Source organism: Schistocerca piceifrons, chromosome 2 (genome assembly GCF_021461385.2).
Source record: "Schistocerca piceifrons isolate TAMUIC-IGC-003096 chromosome 2, iqSchPice1.1, whole genome shotgun sequence".
Taxonomy (NCBI): Eukaryota; Metazoa; Arthropoda; class Insecta; order Orthoptera; family Acrididae; genus Schistocerca; species Schistocerca piceifrons.
The window spans coordinates 742,046,820-742,066,713 of record NC_060139.1 but is presented as its reverse complement, the minus strand read 5'-3'; the positions used below and the strand labels follow the sequence as shown (position 1 = coordinate 742,066,713).

At 37.9% G+C, this 19,894-nt stretch overlaps 1 protein-coding gene across 1 annotated transcript in view; it reads right to left on the bottom strand.

Annotated features, from left to right (window-relative positions):
• The window catches only part of LOC124776938 (zinc finger protein 252-like), a 77,995-nt gene that overhangs the window by 7,192 nt on the left and 50,909 nt on the right, over window positions 1-19,894 (bottom strand). Inside the window, exon 6 of the mRNA XM_047252159.1 lies at window positions 13,566-13,676. Coding sequence (XP_047108115.1) covers window positions 13,566-13,676 — 111 coding nt within the window. The remainder of the gene's footprint in view (window positions 1-13,565; window positions 13,677-19,894) is intronic.

Sequence of the window (19,894 nt, the reverse complement as noted above, 5' to 3'; positions counted from 1 at the left end):
AGGCATCAAAATGAAAAGATCATTTATCAAATCTTAATAAAGCCAAATACTATTAAAGGTATGGACTATTTGTAAACTATCTATGCATTTACTACACCACATTAATCTGTGGATATTATAGTGTGATTAAAATAACTTGTATCAAAAGAAAAATTTAGTTGAGAAAACTATAAAATTCTGAGACAGAGCTGCTGGGAAGGCTTACCTTCGAGAGGCTAAATCCCAATTCTCAGACATATAAAAATACACGAGCCTGTTCTACCTTTTGGAACTAACAGTGCCTTTCATAGAAACTGGCTTCAAAACTGGCAGCAAACACACCTAACCTTAGCTGACCAGCATCTCAAACCTGCCACAGAGTGTCTCCCAGCCTTCATAAAATGCATCAACCACTTCCTGGAATGTCTTGAATCCTCACTCCCATCTAAAATCCCCCTTTTCCCTATTTATGTGACCTTGCTTTAAACCACCAATCCACACACATGTGGTATATTAGCCGTAGAGCACTACCTATCTCTCCCAACTGCCACATGAAACTCTTCCTAACTTTTAAATGATTAATGGAAAATTTCATATAAAGATGTGAAATAAATACTAACAAAGAGGTAGAGGGGCTGGCCAGTACTTACCTCAGGTCAGTACAGCCGATAGATACACAAAAACAGAACCGAAAATTTAATTTCCTAGCTTTTGGAACAAATGTTCCTTCATCAGGGAGGAGAGAAGGGAAAGAAAGGGAAGAAGGGAAAGTAGATTCAGTTACTCACAACCCAGGTTATGAAGCAACAGGGAAAGGAAAACAGGGCTACCCTCCCTGTTGCTTCATAACCTGGGTTGTGAGTAACTGAATCTACTTTCCCTTCTTCCCTTTCTTTCCCCTCTCTCCTCCCTGATGAAGGAACATTTGTTCCGAAAGCTAGGAACGTAAATTTTCGGTTCTGTTTTTTGTGTATCTATCGGCTGTACTGAGCTGAGGTAAGTACTGGCCAGCCCCTCTATCTCTTTGTTAGTATTTCTTCCTAACCTTTGTTTATTGTCAGAATTGCCAACTTCATCTCCAGCCAAAACTACTCACTTTTGAGAGCCAGACCAACAAACAAATCAGGAAACACAAAATCAGGATGACCCTGTGCTATATGATCTTTCTAGGGGCTGCATGGAAGAGGCACTCCTCCAGACTTTGAACCTGGGCATCACAGTTTAGTACATATTCATCACCATCATCTTTATGGTTTGTACTCATAGTGAAGAATAACTCCTTCACTTCCTGTAACAGCTTACTTTCATTCCCAATTAAAATTCACCTGGTCTTTTTCCAAAACCAGGGCTACCTTCCATGATGTTGACTCTCGCCTCACTAAAGCCTGCTTCCAAACCTCGCTCTACCAGCTAATAACTAACAATACCTACACTTTCACAGTTGCCACCCATTCCCCATCAAACACTCCCTTGCCTACAGCCGAAGTATTTAAGGCAAACGAATCTGCCTCATAACCGAATTCCTCAACACCCACAACAACAAACCCTCATGTTTTCCTTTTCCGCAATTACTCCAGACATTTCCTGGGCAGTAGCCTCTTCTCATCGTTTGACTGACACAGCTCTCCCTTCCACAAGACTCAGAAGCACCCCCCCCCCCCCTTTCTCACCCAACACCAACTGGCCCTTGAATGCTCCAACATGTTTCTTCGCTAAAACTAAGTCCTTCTCAAATCAAGCCTTGAAATCAGATTCTCCCTCCAAATGCCACCCACTGTCACCTTCTGTTGCCCTCCTAACCTCCATAACATCCTAGTCAAAACATGATATTCTCAAACCATTGCTGCTATCCCTAAGTTCCTATCCCTGTAATCATTCTCACTGTAAAACCTGCCCCATGAAACCCCCTGCTACCATTTACTTTAGATCTACTAACGGTAAATATGACAATATTGAAGGCAGAGCAGTTTGTGAAACTGTGCATGTTGTTTAACAACTAACTTATGTCCACTGCACAGCGTATCATGTAAGAATGACTACCACAAACTGCATGAGCACATAAATGGGCATAGAACAGGATTTTCCAAACTGGGTCCTTGGGAAGTAAATAACTGGTCTGCACAAAAATTATTAATAACATGGCTTATTTTCCTGACATTCTGAAAGTACTAATTTAAGGGATGTAAATTTCATAACTGACCGCTGTTGGTGCCACAAAAAGTCATGTGCACATGATAGGCATCTCTTACAGTTTATATTCTGTATGAAAATAGCTTATACTATGCTCTCACCATTAATTTGGTACCATCCTCTTATGAATAAGCATCTTACCATGTAATTTACCATATTGAACTTAATGGAGAAGCTCATTCAATTAGAGAAAAACTTTTTTTAAGCCATTTGTAAAAGACATGGTTATTCATGAACAGACGTCATTACTAATGAACAGACACAGTTATCAATGAACAGACACAGTTATCAATGAACAGACATAGTTATTAATGAACAGACTGCCAAAAAATGTGGTACAGTTAGCTAATAATCGTGTTTCAACACATCGAAGATCTTTCCGGTGGCATAGAGAAGAAATTAATTTATCAACTTGCACTTTGTAGTGAGTATCCACCACAAACGGACGAATCCATAGATGTCACGGGACTAGCTGTATTACTAGTATTTGGTTGTTATACATTTAATAAAAATATTGAAGATTTAGTCATGACAGCATATTTACATAAAAAACAGGAGAAGATCTATTTAGTTGTATTAACGATTATATTATAAAACATGAGATTGGATGGGAGAAGTGTATTTGCACAGATGGAACTACAACCACGGTAGGAAAAACAAAGGGAGCTGCAACACATATACTGTAGGTATAAGTTGTGCAGGATATGGTAGCCCATGTGCAGCGACCAGTTTTTGTCTACAGCACTGGGTGATTTCATTCATTTTTTCAGGAGGCCTACAAGCGTTTGCCACCTTTCAGCCGGTCAGTGATGACGGAATAGACGTGCACGCCCTGCAATCTTTGTCAAACAATTTTACAGAACATATTCGGTAAAAAAAAAAAAAAAAAAAAAAAAAAAAAAAATCATTTTTGCTTTACTTGTAGCTTTGTGTGTCAGATTTATTATGATGTGCCCATCATTTCATTAATAGTCACAGTTATTGTGATATTTAAGTGGAAGTAAGACACTGCTTGAAACTCAAAAAGTTTGGAATGAAACCAGTCTCGAGAAAAATGATTTGATGTAGCACACTCATTTGCAATCACACTGTGCCAGCGAAAAAGCCAGAGTGAAATATCCATAATATAGCTCATATTTCATAAGTAGTTTGAGATATCAAAATGAGATTTTGGCAAATGATAGCACACAAAGAGGAAAGTATTTTGGTGGTTGGTTATTATGCAAAACCTCATTATCTACCACATTATTCTACTAATTACAGACATTTCCGATGAAAGAATATAATTTTTAAGGAGCATCAGTAGCTGGTGAAATGAGGGGTGCTATGGATTTTGATACAATGTAAGTGAAGTCATTACACATTTATTTTGTTCTGAGGATGTGCTTTTTTTGTAAGATGCTAACCTTACTTTTCCTCACTTAATAAACGACTGTCTCAGAATTCTCTCGCAATTGTGTCTGCACAACAAGTGACGTGAGACTGTGTAAACTCCATTGAGTTTTGGCAAAAGAAGCAAATTTTAACATGACAACAAGAGAAATGTGTAAGTTTTGCACAAAACTCCTCACTCCTGACAATTCTCTGAAAGTTACAAATGGTTAACAAACCAGGCAAAAATAAATCACTGTATTTTCAGTGGAATTCCTTTTCGATATTAACCAAAGGAGAAGTGACAGATCTTTTTGAATGGTCATCATGCAAGTGTGGGCGTGAAGAGGACCTACTTAATATCCACACAAAATTGTGCATTTTTGCTTCAGTTTAGAATGGCACTTCCCCTCCGGCACTCAGCATTTCCTCTACAGTGCCTGCCCCCACCCCCCACCACTACTGCTCTCCTCACGCATGCCCTGCCATCTGCGCATCTACTGCCCACAGTATTCTGCATGCACTATAGCTACAAGAGCCACCAGCAGTCACTGTATTTTTCATAGGCTAGCTCTAGTAACAAAAAGAAATGCCTACTGTTTTAAAATACATTTAAATAAAGTGGTGATAATGATAAACTATGTAAAATCTCAACCACTGCAGTCCAGTTCTTTTAAAATTTTGTGCGCTGTAATGAGTAGTGAACACAACACACTTTTACTCCATACAGAAGTGAGATGGCTATCCAGAGAAAAAGTACAACTGAGGCTTTACGAAGTTCATAATGAGTTATTGGTCTCATTTAATGCACAAAATAACTCCATACAAAGTTTTATTGAATTTTTAAGACATCCTTTATGGTTGATAAAACTTGCATGTCTGGCAGACATTATTACAAACGGCAATAAAATTAACATATCACTGCAGGAAAAAGTGTTATAATTTTTAGTACAATGGACAAAAATGCATCTTTAGAGAGAAAATTGAAATTTTGGATAGCAATAATAATAATAATAATAATAATAATAATAATAATAATAATTCTGTGTGGCTCAATGGCCTAGTGCAAGTCTTTCTATCAGATGCCATTTCGATGACTTGCATGTCCCTAACGTACCCCAGTTGTCCAACTGTGGAAAGTGGACCTACAGTTTAATATGAAATCTAAAATGTGTTGTTTCTGTTGACTCCTCTCATCACTGAGAGATGAAGACTAGGTTAAAATGAAGATCAGGAAGTCCATGATCAGACCGAGATTAGATGCCGTAATCTCTCAGTTTCCAGGCATGCACCTTACCCTAGACCATCAGGCCCAGCATGTAGCAGACAGTTCCCCTGTAGGTTTCAATGAGTGAGTTTGTAAGTATCAAAATATGTGACATGTGTGGTCATACTGTATGTTTTGACTGCATTGACTTAGCAGCTTAAATTATTTACACCACCAAGTGACCTTAGTCCTTAGTACCTGTCATAAATTTCAACTTGATACTTTGATTTTTTGCTGAGAAAAAGAGGTCTCAACAGACAGACAGAAAGATGGACGGACAACAAAGTAATCCTATAAGGGTCCCAGTTTTACCAATTGCGGTACAGAATCTTAAAATAAAAAAAAAAAAAATTACTAAATACATTTGAAATAAATAAATAATTTTTACTTATTTTTTAACTTTTTATGACTTCCATGTGATTGAATTAATAACTGAATAAACAAGTTTTTCTGATTTTTTAAAGCTTTATTAATTTTGTTAACCTTCAAAATAAGCAAGATGATTCGTCAAACCTATTTTATCAGAGGAAAAGTTTGGGAATTCTTGGAATAGAAGAACTGTTTATTTGAGACACACCAAGTACTCAGTTACTGGACATAATTTGCAGCACAGTTCAAGGGGCCAGGCTGTTTGGAGCCTCCCATCTACTAGTTTCCCTTAACTCAAGAGGCGGGAATTTTCCCTCTGACACAACCTTGCATCCCAACTTCCTCCTGGACTTAACTCATTTCCCCCTCTTCTTTCATCATCATCATCATCATCATCATCATCATCACTCTATACTTATTTTTATCTGTCACATGTTCTAGTTCCTTTGCCCCTCCCCACCTGCACCCCATCTCTTCCAATCTCCCAACTCTTTCTCTCTCTTCCCCCCCCCCCTCTCTCCCTGTGTGTGTGTGTGTGTGTGTGTGTGTGTGTGTGTGTGTGTTTTGGTGGTGGTGGTCCCCAATTCTTAACTGATTCTGAGGGTAAGTACTGGCCATCATTCTGTCTCTCAATTTTCAAATAACTTGTGACTTTTTACAGTTCATCCCAATGGAGCGGACATGACCCTATAGCCACAGTAACACCAACAATGACATATTTTGTTCTCCAGCACCACCAACAGGTATACTGCACCTTGTTACCACACTGCCAATAACTAGTAGTACATAGTGCTTTTATGTTCCTCTGGTCTCATTGTGACGCACACAGTTTTCCAGCACTGGTGTGTTCTGCATTTACAAGCTATTGTTGTGAACTAGTGTTTTTGTATTAGAATTGTTTTAGTAGGACCGTGATGTGCCTCAACACGAGGCTAACTGCAAAAGACATCATCCAAGAATACAGTCACCAGCTTCAAAGGTACTGAGGGTAGAATCAGAATTTCAATCTGCTGTAGATTTGTGTGTGCTATTTGTACATATGATTAATTGTGGTACAACAGTGGGAGTCTGATATTAGATGTTTCAAGTGTTGTGGACAGGATAGCCACATCACTTAACATTCATAGATTTACAATGCTGAGAATTGTAAAACAGAAGGGAAGGAAGTCTCTTTGAAACTGCTGTCAGAAACTTAATTTATGACATGGAAAATGTTTGTCTCTGAAGATACCACTGACATATAACACAGCTGCTTGGAAATGTCAGTATCTACTGCCGTGAGGAGAACTTCATTTGAAGACATCATGTAGATTTGTGAGACATGGGCTAATGCATTTCACACTTTAACAAAAGCTGTATGGACTGCACAGCTGAAGGAACAACAAATACGCCGACAGTAAAGGGTGGCAGCATAATCATCATCCCAGAAAGAAAGGTGACTATCACGAAGAAATAATAATCACAGTTTTCTACAGCAAAATATTCCTCCAAATACAATTACAGTCATGAACCGCAAGCCATATCACTCTGTTATGTTAGATAGAGCTCAGAGATTGCAGTGGAGGAAAGTGGATATTTTATTTTGGATACAGAGAAACATTACATAGCAGCAAATTGAACCTGGCTTCAATATCGCTGATTTACAGGAACTTGCAAAAACTATGTTAACCAAAAACCCCACACTACCAAGTTGTTGAACTAAGTATGGTAATAGGGCATAGCATAATAAGGCTTCTCCTGCTCATTTCAATCCAAATGAACTTATAAGAGCCTAGGTGAAAAGTAACATAGCATGCAATAAAATGTTTATTCTCAGTGAAATGTAAATTTTAACAAAAGGAGTCATTGAGAACAATACCCCAAGGATTTAGTCTCGAGGTGAGTCATACCAAGAAGGTAGCCAAGGAAACAAAGACCCGTGAAGAACTGCTGGACACGCAGAATGAGAAGGTGGTTGTTTCTGTCAGCTCCAGCCATGTTCAGGTCTGAGGAAGAGGAGCACAATGATTCTTCCCCTATGTCATGTCACTTACAACATAATCTTGAATATTTATAAAATATTCATTGATGTCACTGTCCAGATTGATACTGTCATTCATTTATTACTACACTGAAGATCAGTTAATGACTACACTTCAAAAGTAGTTGTGATGGGTGCAGCATGCATAAAACTATCAAAAGTTAGTTTAAATGCACTGTAATATACGAATGTTAATGAAAAAATGACATTTTTGAGGCAGAGAATAATCATCCCTGAATATAAAAGAAGATGTACATATTGTTACAAAAAGTTTTACGTATTTAAAAGACTGGTAGTGGTGAGCAGTTACTGGTCAGACACAATACTAACAATACATCTTTGCTGAGCCAAACTTTGCATGGTACCACTATTCAATGTGATATCAACACTAAGTGCCAGCTATACATCAGTGTCAGGTCTCAGTGTTCTTTTAATAAATCATGATTTAGAAAATTAAATGTTGCAGGTGGAGTGTAACTATCAATGTTTCAACTTTCGTGGACATGCATGCACAGGATTCAGTGCCAAATAAATGCAACTTTCAATAATCAATTTATGTCATTTGTGCAACAGTTTCCAGCACATACAACAAAAGACACTTTTTTGTTCATGTATAGCAATAGCTGGCTGCCAAGAGCAAAACAGCTGACACCAACTGGTGAGTGGTATAGAGATGTTTGTAGTAACTACTTGCTGAGGAAGATCCAGACAGTTAATTGCAACTCAGCCCGCTACACTTAATCACCTGACATAGATCGAGCAGTGTGGTGGTTACAGTAAAAGCTGTTAAAATGGTGTCATCAGGGACCTGAAAAATTCATATTTGCAACAAATGTGAATACAGATCCAAATTCTGCCACAAAATATGAAAATGCAAAATTACTTAATAAAGGCTATTTCACAGTTAACTGTATCCAGATAAACTATTTTATTAGAAATAGTTTGAAATAGCTTTATTTTCTGCATTTAATATTGAACATGTACCAAATTTTCGGTTCCTGGTATTGCACATCTGGCAAAGAACACTTGGGAAGATTTTGTGCATAAGAAAGAGTTTGCAGAATACAGCAATAATGTTAGGAAAAAGATAGGTTGCTACTCACTGTAAAGATGATGCCCGAGTTGCACACAAGCACAATGAAAAGACTGTTACACATTATTCAGTTTTCAACCAAAGCCTTCTTCAGCACAGAAAAAAAACCACACACACACACACACACACACACACACACACACAAAAAGTAGCAAACTATCCTTTTCCTGATATTGTTGATATTCCAACTTGGATTTCACACTGTTCGTTATCATTATTGGCTATCTATCACAACTGGAAGGTACATGTATGTGTGTCATAAGACATAAGTTATAATTACAAGGGCTATAGCTGACTGCTGCAAACCACCTTTAACATACTTACAACTAAAAAAGAAGTAACAGAACTTGAAATTTATGTGATGTTTTATTATTTATGAACCTTCTCTTTCTCTGTATGAAGTTATTTCTGATATTTGTCAGGAGATTGGAAGTGAGTGTCTATTGAGGCAAAGATTAATATAGGGTGTGGTGCAGGAACTTCCTTATTTGAAATGCATATCAAAAAGCGGCCATTACTCACTGTTTTGTGGGACTGAGCCAATTCACAAGGTTCTTTTCTTAAGGTTAGTTTAGTAGCGAACATGCAGTGGAGGGGAGAGAGGCCGTGGTGGCTCACTTTTCCAATGGCTGTTCAGTAGTTAGAACCCAGTGAGCATTCAGGGAACAGTTTAATATCACATCTGCAGACCATGTTCCTGACTGAAAATCAATTGTTATGTGGGTGAACACATTTATTGATACTGGTAATGTGGAAAAAAAAAAAAAAAAAAAAGAAACCAGGACCGTCAAGAACCACAAGGACACCAGAAAATGTCAAGAAAGTAAGGCTGGCAATTTTCAATTTCCCCAAGAAACCTGCATGTAAACATTCAGCTGCTCTTGTAACTTCTAATCACACAGTGAGACGAATTCTTCATAAAGACTTGAAATTTCATCCATACCAACTGGCGATGGTGCACACACATAATCCACCAAATTTAGTTTCACAAAAACAATGCATTGAAGCCTTGATCAAAAACCTCCTGCCGCACAATGCCATTCTCTTCTTCAGCAATGAGGCACATTTTCATTTGTTTGGATGTGTGAATAAACAAAACATGCAATACTGGAGGGGCACAAGCCCCAGAGAACTTCATAAGCAGCCCATGCATAAAGAACATGTGACAATTTAGTGTTTATTATCCAAAATTGGCATTGTTGGCCCACGGTTTTTCAAAGAAATCCAATGGGCAGTTATGGTCACTTTTGATAATTATGTCCAGATGACTGAGGAGTTTTTGTTCCCAAACTTGAAGAAATTGTTGTGGGGATGTCTGATTCCAGCAAGATGGCACCATGGCTAACATGTCACAAACATTGCTTTGCTGGAACACTTCCCCAACTGTCTGATTCCTTTGAGAGGCGATCTTCGTGGCCAGGAAGCTCACCAGATTTAGCCCCTTGCAACTTTTTCTTATGGGCTACCTTAAATCATTGGTGTATACCAACTGTCCATCGACCATGAGTGAGCTGTGGAACATTTGTGCTACTACTGCCAACACAGACATGCTGGACAAACTGAAATGATACATCTAATATTGGCTCTCCAGATACGCTGATGAAATGGAGAACACCTTCAAGATATCATTTTCAAAACCTAATGAAATAAAACTTTAAATGTACCTCTACGTAAAGAATAGATAATTAAATTTATTTTTTTAAAATAAGAAAGTTCTCAGGCCACACCCTGTATTTAAAAAGAAAAAAATACAAGGGACAGGTACAACAAATGAACTGCTATAGATTTCAGCTTCCAGCCCAAAGGCCTTCTTCTGAAGTAACATACACACACACAAAACCACTGTCTTTGGCCGCTGTGGCTTGTGTTTCATGTTCCAGTTGAAGGGCACCATTGCATGAAGAGGGAGGTGTTCCTTCATCACTTGCAGTCTTAGTAAAAGATTGTAAGAATGAGACGATACAGCACTGGCTATCTTTTTTGGACCAAGTTTGGGGGTTAGTTTCAGTCTCAGTGGGCTTTGTAAGGCCTACAGCACAATGGTAGAGGGCTGCCCATATAGTATGTAAATTTAGGGCCTGTGGGCGGACAGGTGCCCTCCAGTGTATTATTCGTGTTCTTGTCTGTACATTTTGTATCTACTGAGGTGTGGGTCTGATGTTTTGTCATTCACTAAAAAATAAATGTGTCTGCTAAACTTCTTTACCATATCTCAAAGTTTTTTGCAAATCTGATCACTGTCTTACTTTTTTTGAAAATTATTTCATGTTTCATGGATGCATATTGTGAGTATTGCTTGGAAGCAGAATTTATCAAATGTTACAGTACATTATATGTTGTTAGATACAGATTTAACATTATGGCCAGATTTCTACAGCAGTAATTCATGAATAAAGCAATAATAATAATAATAATAATAAGGTATTATGTTAAGAACAGCTACAAACTTTTACTGAATACTGGACAAATTTCCTTTCACCATACCACAAAAGCTAAGACATTGTAGTGTTAACACCTACAGAATTTTGCAGTGACAATAAGGGTTCATTACATCACAATATGGACAAGTACTCCTGTCTTATGTTAACAGTACTCATAGGTTTTAGCTTACAGCACACAGATCACTACTGGCACATTACAACTTATAAAGTATTATATGATGTCAAAAAATTCCTGCCTGAAGTGGAAGGACTTCTATAAAAGTCAATGTTTTATATAGTTTCTGAACTGAGACAAGTCACCAGTATCAGATTGGACATGAACCGGTAGAGAATTGCACATTTTGATGCACCAGTAATGTCCTCCTTTGTGTAGCATGCTGAGATTTTTTTTCTCACTTTGTAACTCTCGTTTATTTTGTGTATCCTCCTCAATTTTTTTTAAGTGAAGTAAGAGAATATACTGATATGAGATAGTGATGACTCCCACCTTTGTGAATAAATCCACCTTTGTGAATAAATTCTTGCAGAAGTGACTGAGATGGGCTATGTTAAAGACTATGACAACCCTCTTGCAAACAGTACAATCTATCCGAGCTTGAGATTGAGTACCTCTGAATATATTATCATATATCATGATATAGTGGAAATAATTGTAGTAAGCCTCTTGGGTTCCCTTGTGAACGCAAACAGACCAAATCACATGAATAACAAATGTTGCCGAGTTCAGTCTTGTACATAGTTTTAGTTTGTGTACTGTCGAGCTGAGCTTGCTATCAATATTTAGTCCCAGGTATTGGGAAGCTTCTACTCTACTCCTAAAGATTAATAGCTCATCACTTTTTTTTTGTAACGTACAAGGTGTAACAAGAAAGTAAGTTCCAACTGCCAATACAAAAAACATTTATAAATTATAAATATTCATTTTATCAATTACAGAGTGTAAATGGCTAATTCTGAACATTGTCACCACCATCATTACGGTGTTTATTGAAACAGCAGAGCAACTTTGTTTGCCTGTGTCTTAGGAGTCAGCTGCCAATATCTGGAACTGTGAAGTAAAATTGTCTGCACCTCTACACCTTTGTGAAAAAGAGGCCACACTGCCTCAGTTGCCTGGGACTGCAGTCGTGTGTGTGTGTGTGTGTGTGTGTGTGTGTGTGTGTGTGTGTGTGTGTGTGGGCGCGCGTTTATTTTTGACAAAGGCCTTACTGGCCGAAAGCTTTATTTATGACAGTCTTCTTGTGGTGCCTATCTGCGACTCAGCAACTTTGCTATATGGTGGGTAGCAACTTTCCTTTTCATAATATTGTTACATAGCAGCAAATTGAACCTGGCATCAATATGGCTGATTTACAGGGACTTGCAAAAACTATGTTAACCAAAAACCCCACACTACCAAGTTGTTGAACTAGGTATGGCAATAGGGCATAGCATAATAAGGCTTCTCCTGCTCATTTCAATCCAAATGAACTTGTAAGAGCCCAGGTGAAAAGTAACATAGCATGCAATAAAATGTATATTTTGCTGTAGAAAACTGTAATTATTATTTCTTCATGATAGTCACCTTTCTTTCTGGAATGATGATTATGCTGCCACCCTTTACTGTCGGTGTATTTGTTGTTCCTTCAGCTGTGCAGTCCATACTGCTTTTGTTTTGTTAAAGTGTGAAATGCATTAGCCCATGTCTCACAAATCCACATGATGTCTACAAATGAAGTTCACCTCACGGCAGTAGATACTGACATTTCCAGGCAGCTGTGTGATATGTCAGTGGTTTGTCTTATTACACATGCAATATGCAAAGCCACCAATTATTTGGATTCACCATAATTCATTCTACCAAAAACGATTATGTGATGTCCTATCTCCTACATTGCATTTTATTCTAAAAAGTTAAGTTTCTTGGTTTCAGTATTTAACATAAAGTCTATCTTCATTTCTTTCAGATGTTTAGCCAATTCAGTTTCCTTCTGTGTGGCTAATTTTATCTAATTTGAGACCAATTTTCATTTATGCTCTTTGGCTGCATGTGTCACTGAAATACTGAAGCCCATCCTGTTTTCAATGTTAGTTTGGGTATTGCAAGTAAATGATATTTTTACTACATGCGGTTACTACCACCCAACTAACCTTCTACCAGAAAGAATAGGTTTTTTTCTGTTTTGGTTCCCCACTAAACTCAAATACTATTTTTTTTCCTAGGCCGTGTCAACATGCTTAGAAATGGTTCAAACCAGATTTTGGACCTCCACAAAGTACATCAAAGACCAAAGTTGATTTATATCCATAGATTCACTTTTGCTCCAGACAAACAATTTTCTATTGCAAGCAATGTCTATAATCAATGGCTTTTCTCCTGGATACAAGTCATTCACTGGTGAGGAGTGACAGATGGACCTGGGTTCAATTTCTAGTATTAACAGTGATTTATCCTTGGTGAGAGGACCGAAATAGGGTGCACTCAGCCTCTTGACACCAACTGAGGAGCTACTTGACCAAGTAATAATGGCACCACATCTGTTAAACTCACAATAACCAGGAGTGTGGTGTGATGAGCCCCAACCCTCCATGCTGCATCCAAATGGCCCCACAGGCAGAGGATGACATGGTGATCAGAATGGTGGCGCTTATTATTTTTATGGTTAATAGACTGCACAGTCTGTAAATTTGTACAGGACTACATTTATTTTCTTGATTCTTCAATGAAAAAGATTATTCAGTTCTCTTATCCATTATCTGCATTCCATTTACTTACAGTGAATGATAACATTTACCTCTCATGTAACTACAATTCTTTTACCTGAAGAAGTAAAGTTGTAAAGTAACTGGCTGTACCTGCAATGGTTTGACCTCAACAGCTTGTCGGAGTTTCTGCACCAAGTCACTTGACTGCCTCACTACTGTTCCTGGTGGCTGGGACGGACATTTGTGTGTTCTCTGGCTGACCTACACTCAAAGTGAGTGAGCAAAACAAACATAAATACAACAGGCAGTTGAAATAAACTATATGTTTCACATGTATTTATATAGCATTATTTAATTGTCAAATACAATGATACGTTCCTAACCATATATTTCATAGACAAAGTAAGCATTTATAATTCATGATAAATTTCAGAAATAATTTACTGTAGACTTAGCTAATTAAATTTTCTCCATGACCACGGGCTATTTCCTAATGGTAGAGATGCATTTGGCTTACATACAGACCACTAAAGTAAGAGAAACAGAATGCAACAGAAGATGCCACAAAACAAAAACAAAATGGTTAGGAAGTAAATACCATAACATTTTGTTCACAGCCAGGGTGAACAAACTGAATGGTTCAATAGGAATTCTAATATTAATAACATGCAATGTAAATGGTGAATGAGTCTGTCTTTTAACATGCTGCATATATGAAACCACATTTTCTCTAGCTTGTTACCTTAGACAGTTCTCCTCAGTGTACATGTCATTTTGCAAAAGAGAAACAACAAATAGCAACATACAAGATGCTGCCCACAGCATTCAAGAATTTCACTGTACTGGTCAAACCCGTAGCATTCCCGCACCATCCTCATTCACCAGAGTAGGGAGGATGCAACTTCTACCTCTTCCCAAAGATGCAAATCATGTTGAAAGGGCAACATTTGAAATCGATTGAAGACATTCAAGTGAAATCACAATGGGTCCCGAACACCCTTCACCTTGCGGATTTCCAGGATTGCTTTCAAAATGGGAACAATGGTGGGGTTGCTGCTAATATGCTACAGATGACTACTTTGAACATGATTGAGGACATTAGGGCGTAAGTATAGTTTTCTGATATTTACAATGAAATTCTTAGATATTCAGGGTAGCACTTTGTATAAGAGGCAGATATGGACACAACAGAGAAAAGGGGAAGTAGATTCAAACAACAATGGAATGGAATTACAATTGAGTGAGTGAGTGAGTGAGTGTGTGTGTGTGTGTGTGTGTGTGTGTGTGTGTGTGTGTGTGTGTGTGTGTGTTCCATCAGTTTAGATTAATTTTTTTCTTGTCCTGTGTCCTTCAATACTGTAAAATGACCTGAAAATTAGCTGAAACCTAGCTGAGCATAAAAGAATGCAGATTCAAATAAATTCTACAAGGAATACAGTAATTTATAACAAATTCCAGGGGGACACCTGTTTTGTCAGTCACTTGCACAAAGTTACACGATGTTTGATGCAAACAGTCACATATTCTACCTGATGTAAAATATCTGGATATCACTATGTAATGCAGGATGGACCATTAGATGTCACAAGAGGTGGGCCCGCCAGTATGAAAGGAGGTGGGAAGTACTGTATTGTCAGTAGAGAAGTTGTAGCAATAGAATGGTTTGGTCAGGAGAGCTCAGTGACTTGGAATGTGGGCTAGACAGTGAATGTCACTAGAGTAACAAATCCATCAAGGACATTTCAACCCTTCTAAAGCTACCGACATCAACTACTGTTGGTGTGGTTGTGAAATGGAAATGCGAAGCAACAATCACATCTAAACCAAGACCAGGCAGACATCACACACTGGTGGACAGATTGTCCAGCATTGCAGAGGATGGTTGTGGGAGAAAAGTCACATGAAATCAGTGGAAGGAACCACTGATGAATTCTAAAGTGTTACCAAGAGTCCAACATGCGCAATAAGTGTGCATAGGGAGTTAAAAAGAATAGTGTACAATGGCTGAGCAGCTCCTCTTAAGCCACACATTTCTGTAATCAATGCTAAGTGACATTTAAGGTGGTGTAAAGAGCTTCGCCACTGGGCAGTGGAGAACTGGAAGTGAGTGATTTGAATTACTGAATCATTCGATCTGATGGATGGGTTTGGCGAATGCCTACTGTTGTGTGTATTGTCAACAGAGAAGTATGGAGGAGGTGATGTTGCAGTATGAAATGTTTTTTGTGGTTAGGGTGTTTTCCCCTCATAATGCTTAAGAAAATGCTAAATGTGGAAGCATATGAACACGTTACAGCATTGTGTACTGCATGCATAGAGGAACATTTCAGGGAAGATGATCGTTTATATCAGCATGACAATGTACCCTGTCATACAGGACAATCTGCGAGGCAATGGTTTGCGGGCAATAACATTCTTGAAATAGACTAGAGCCCCTATCTGAGTCCAATGGAACACCTCTGGGATGAGTTAGAATGTTGACCTCACTCCAGACCTCAGTGTGCCACATCACCACCTTCTCTGGTTTCAGCTCTCAAGAAAGAATGGGCTGCATTCCTTCACATACATTCAGACACCACACTGACAGTGTCGCCAGCAAGTTTAAACAGTCACAAAGGTGATGGGTTGACCCACCTATGTTAACATCCACTAACATGTCACAGGATATGTCTAATCAGACAATGTAACAAGTTGTCTGACAGTTGTAAAATGCTATTTATTCAAACAAATAGTGTCATTACTGGTTTTGAAACAACAGTTTCATCTTCAGACTTAGATGCACATTTTTAAAATTTTTACATTAGCTTCTGGCTCTTTAGTCCCCCTTGTGGTGGAAGTTCCTTGTGGTGGTGGTGGTGGTGGTGGTGCCCTACAGCAAGTAACTATGTGAAAAATGGCCTATTTAACTGTTAACTGTAACTAATAACAAGTGAACACAACATAAACAATTCTTTAAGCTAACACTGTTTTAGTTTTAGGTTACTTACGTCAAAAATCCTGTATGATTATGTTGCTGTGTTTACAGCTTCTGTTCACAAAATAATGAATATTTTGTTGAAAATTGCTATTTTGAGACCATGGCTGTGGAGAAAATACAGATTGATTCTTTGCAAAGAAGAAAACAGCAGCCAGCCATTGTTAATAACGCTACTTACTCATACAAACAGTGCCATTACTGGATTCAAACTGTCATGTTCATCTTCAGACAGCTGTTCTCATTTAGATGCACATTTGTTAAGGTTAACATTAGCTTTCAGCTCTTTATTCTTCCCATTGTGAAAGTTCCTGATATGGTGGTGCCCTACAGCAAAAAATCATGTGATAAATGGCCTATTTAACTGGACCCAATAACAACTGAACAAAATGTAAACAAATCTTTAAGGCAGAACTGTTTTAGGTTTCCTACATCGAAAATCTCATGTCATTACGTTGCAATGTTTACTGCTTGTGTCTGTTCAGACAATAGTGCTGGCACATGCAGGTGCACCCTAGCCACCCAGGCCAACAAGTGGTTTACACACTCTTCCGTATTTTGTGAGCGCAAAATAAACAATTTTTGAAAATTCAATGGAATCGGACAGATAAAAAAAAAAAAAATCTGCTCACCAAGAGGCAAAAGGAGGACATACAAATAAAGCTACTGAAATTCTCCCAGAAGAGTTGAAGAAGAAGGTAAAGGACTGGTGAGGTTACGAAATAAGGGAGAGTTCAGAAAAGGCGCTCAGAATCCCAAGTCAGGGGAGACTTACGGACAGTATGAGAAGGAAAGACTGATTGTAGAGGATTTCAGTAGATGAGATTTGACAACCTCAGAGATTAAAGGTGTAAAATAGGGTAATATGCAAGACAGAGATTACTGACAAAACACTGTGCATGAGTTACTAAAAGCAGAATATATGTGAGCACCTGGAAAAATAGACAGGTCAGGAAATAAAAGATATAAAAAACTAAAAGGAATGACAAAGCAACAATACTGAGTAGAAATACTGAGACCGAAGAAATTAACGTAAATTAATGCCAGGTGGGTTGCAAGAACAAGGACATGCCATGCTGTGTATGTATCAGTGACGGTTCATTTCCTGGAGGTTTTTCTAGGGGGTTCTCTGGAAGGTGGTCTACAAAGTTTCAAATAATTAACGTAGAAAGGCTAATAATGAATAAAAAATAATTGATGTACAAAACACTCTTACTTTCAATGAATGTTTGTATGAAAAATCCATTTTACACACATTAAGAGTAGAGACTCTGTCAATGAAGTGTTCACTGAAGTCTATGATGCAGCACATAGACTGAAGTCTATGAAGTTTTTCTTGCTGGAAAGCATGCTACTGCTGCTACTAGCCATGACTCATAATGTTTCGCAAACAAGCTTTTATTCTCTTTGGGGTGCAGAAAGATCACTCCGCCTCAGACGATGCTGCCAGTATGGTAACAATAACTTCAGTAATTTCACTGTTTCACTAAAGGGTTTCTGCAAATTACTTTTGAACAGGAATTTCAGAAGTGGGAGAGCATCACTGAGAGTTCTAAATTCATTCCTCATGCAGTATATCTGAAGTTCTGTTCTCAGCTTATTGCACCCATCATAAAAAGGATATTTTTGCAAGACCTCTGCAGAAATGTTTGCAGAAACTGACTTGTGTACAAAACAAATTTTTTAAAATAAAATAAATTTGCAGTGGTGACACATCTGTAAAGTCAAAGTGTTCAGCAACCTGAGCGATAACTTTATCTCAAACTTTTCTAGCAACAACAGTTCTTGGAATTTGTTTCCATGCCTCTGTCTCTTCACAGGATGCAGCAGCTGTCTGCACATCAAAATAATCTCAATGATGCTATCTCAGATATATTTTTGAAATGTTCTACCCCTTATTGCGCAGTCAGTGGGTCAATTACTCATTTTTGTGATTGGCTGTACAATAGGGCAATGTGTAACACAGTATGGAAAAAAACAACCAAAATTGAAATTCGGCTACCTTAATTTCAGATGGAGCCCTGTTGCTTCAGTAATTGTGGTGGTAGTGACTATCTTTTACACAGCTTGCACAGTTCTTCATTTAAAATCCCATCTTGCATTGGAAACAGGAGGGAATTTCCTGTTTACTGTTTCAATTAAAACAGCTATTTACTGTGAATACATATGGGAAAAGGAAGCTCCCTAAGGTCGGTAAAAAAAAAAAAAAAAAATAATCTAATATCCATATTCTAACTCATTGCATAGGTTTAAAATCAGATTCAACTTACGGGCTTAAGAATGAACAAAACAGGCATGTTTAAAATGTTCTCAGAGGAGTCTATGCACCATCACAGCTATGAGAAATAACTTTATTTGTGTTTATCCACAATATCCACCAAAGTTTCTTTGAGTGATTCTACTAGCACTTTTGGATCATGTTCAAGAAGAATGAGAAAAGTCTAAAATGTTTCTAAAGGTTGATCCTCAGAGAAAATATATCTGATAACTATGACAAACTGTGAAACTGCTGAAATCATATTGTCTCATACATGATAACTGATAGAAAATCAGTGACAGCAATTTTCTTTCTTACTTGGTCACAGTAAACATCCAGCACACAGGAAAGCAAATCATTTTGAATATGTTTACATATGCCTTTGAAAGCAGTAGCCTTTAAAGGTTATCACTAAGTACAGGATCAAATCCGGCAGTGAAATCTAGAAGTCTGCGGGAAATTCCTGGGGACACCACAATACACAATTTTAGAGAGTGTGTTATGATATTTGCAAATCTGATCATTGTGTCTTTCAACTGACTGCTTATAAGCACTATCCAGTTGCTGCACAATATTCCGTTTCCCTAAAACATTGTGCTCTGGCTATGCAGTCTCACATGATATGAACCACTCACTTTTTTCTTTTTTTTTTTACTCCTGGGATAAACAGCATTTTCTTTTGCTAACAATGAACACAGAAAATAGTATAATTTGTTTGTGACATCACAACCATATATCCAATCTACTTTCTCAGAAATGTCTGGTCTGAAAATTCTTACAATTTTTTTACTTTTATCTTTAGTTTTCTTGGCTAACGATTTCCAGTGTCAGTCTCCTTAAGATCTTGGTCCAAAACTCTGCACTAAAATATCACACATACTGACTTCTTCTTTCAGACACTGCACATCTGACAACCCTCGTCTCTGAACTCTCAACTACATATTGAATCTTCCTGCATGACAAACTGTGAAGTTGGTCACAGTAATGGTAACTTACTGCAAACAAACAAAAGAAAACTCCTTCTTGTCATTGCTGGCTTGACTCTTGTCAGTATCTCAGTTTCTGAACTATAATAGCTCACAGGGACCAAACACACAACAGATATCATAAGTTACAGAACAATGTCGATATGAATTATATTCAAAATCTGCTATTCAAGAGTCATATAGGTGGAACAACTGGGAAGGAATAGGAATGGTGTTTCAGTGAGGTTCTATATCAGGAGGGAAAATGGAGGCTCCTGGTGGA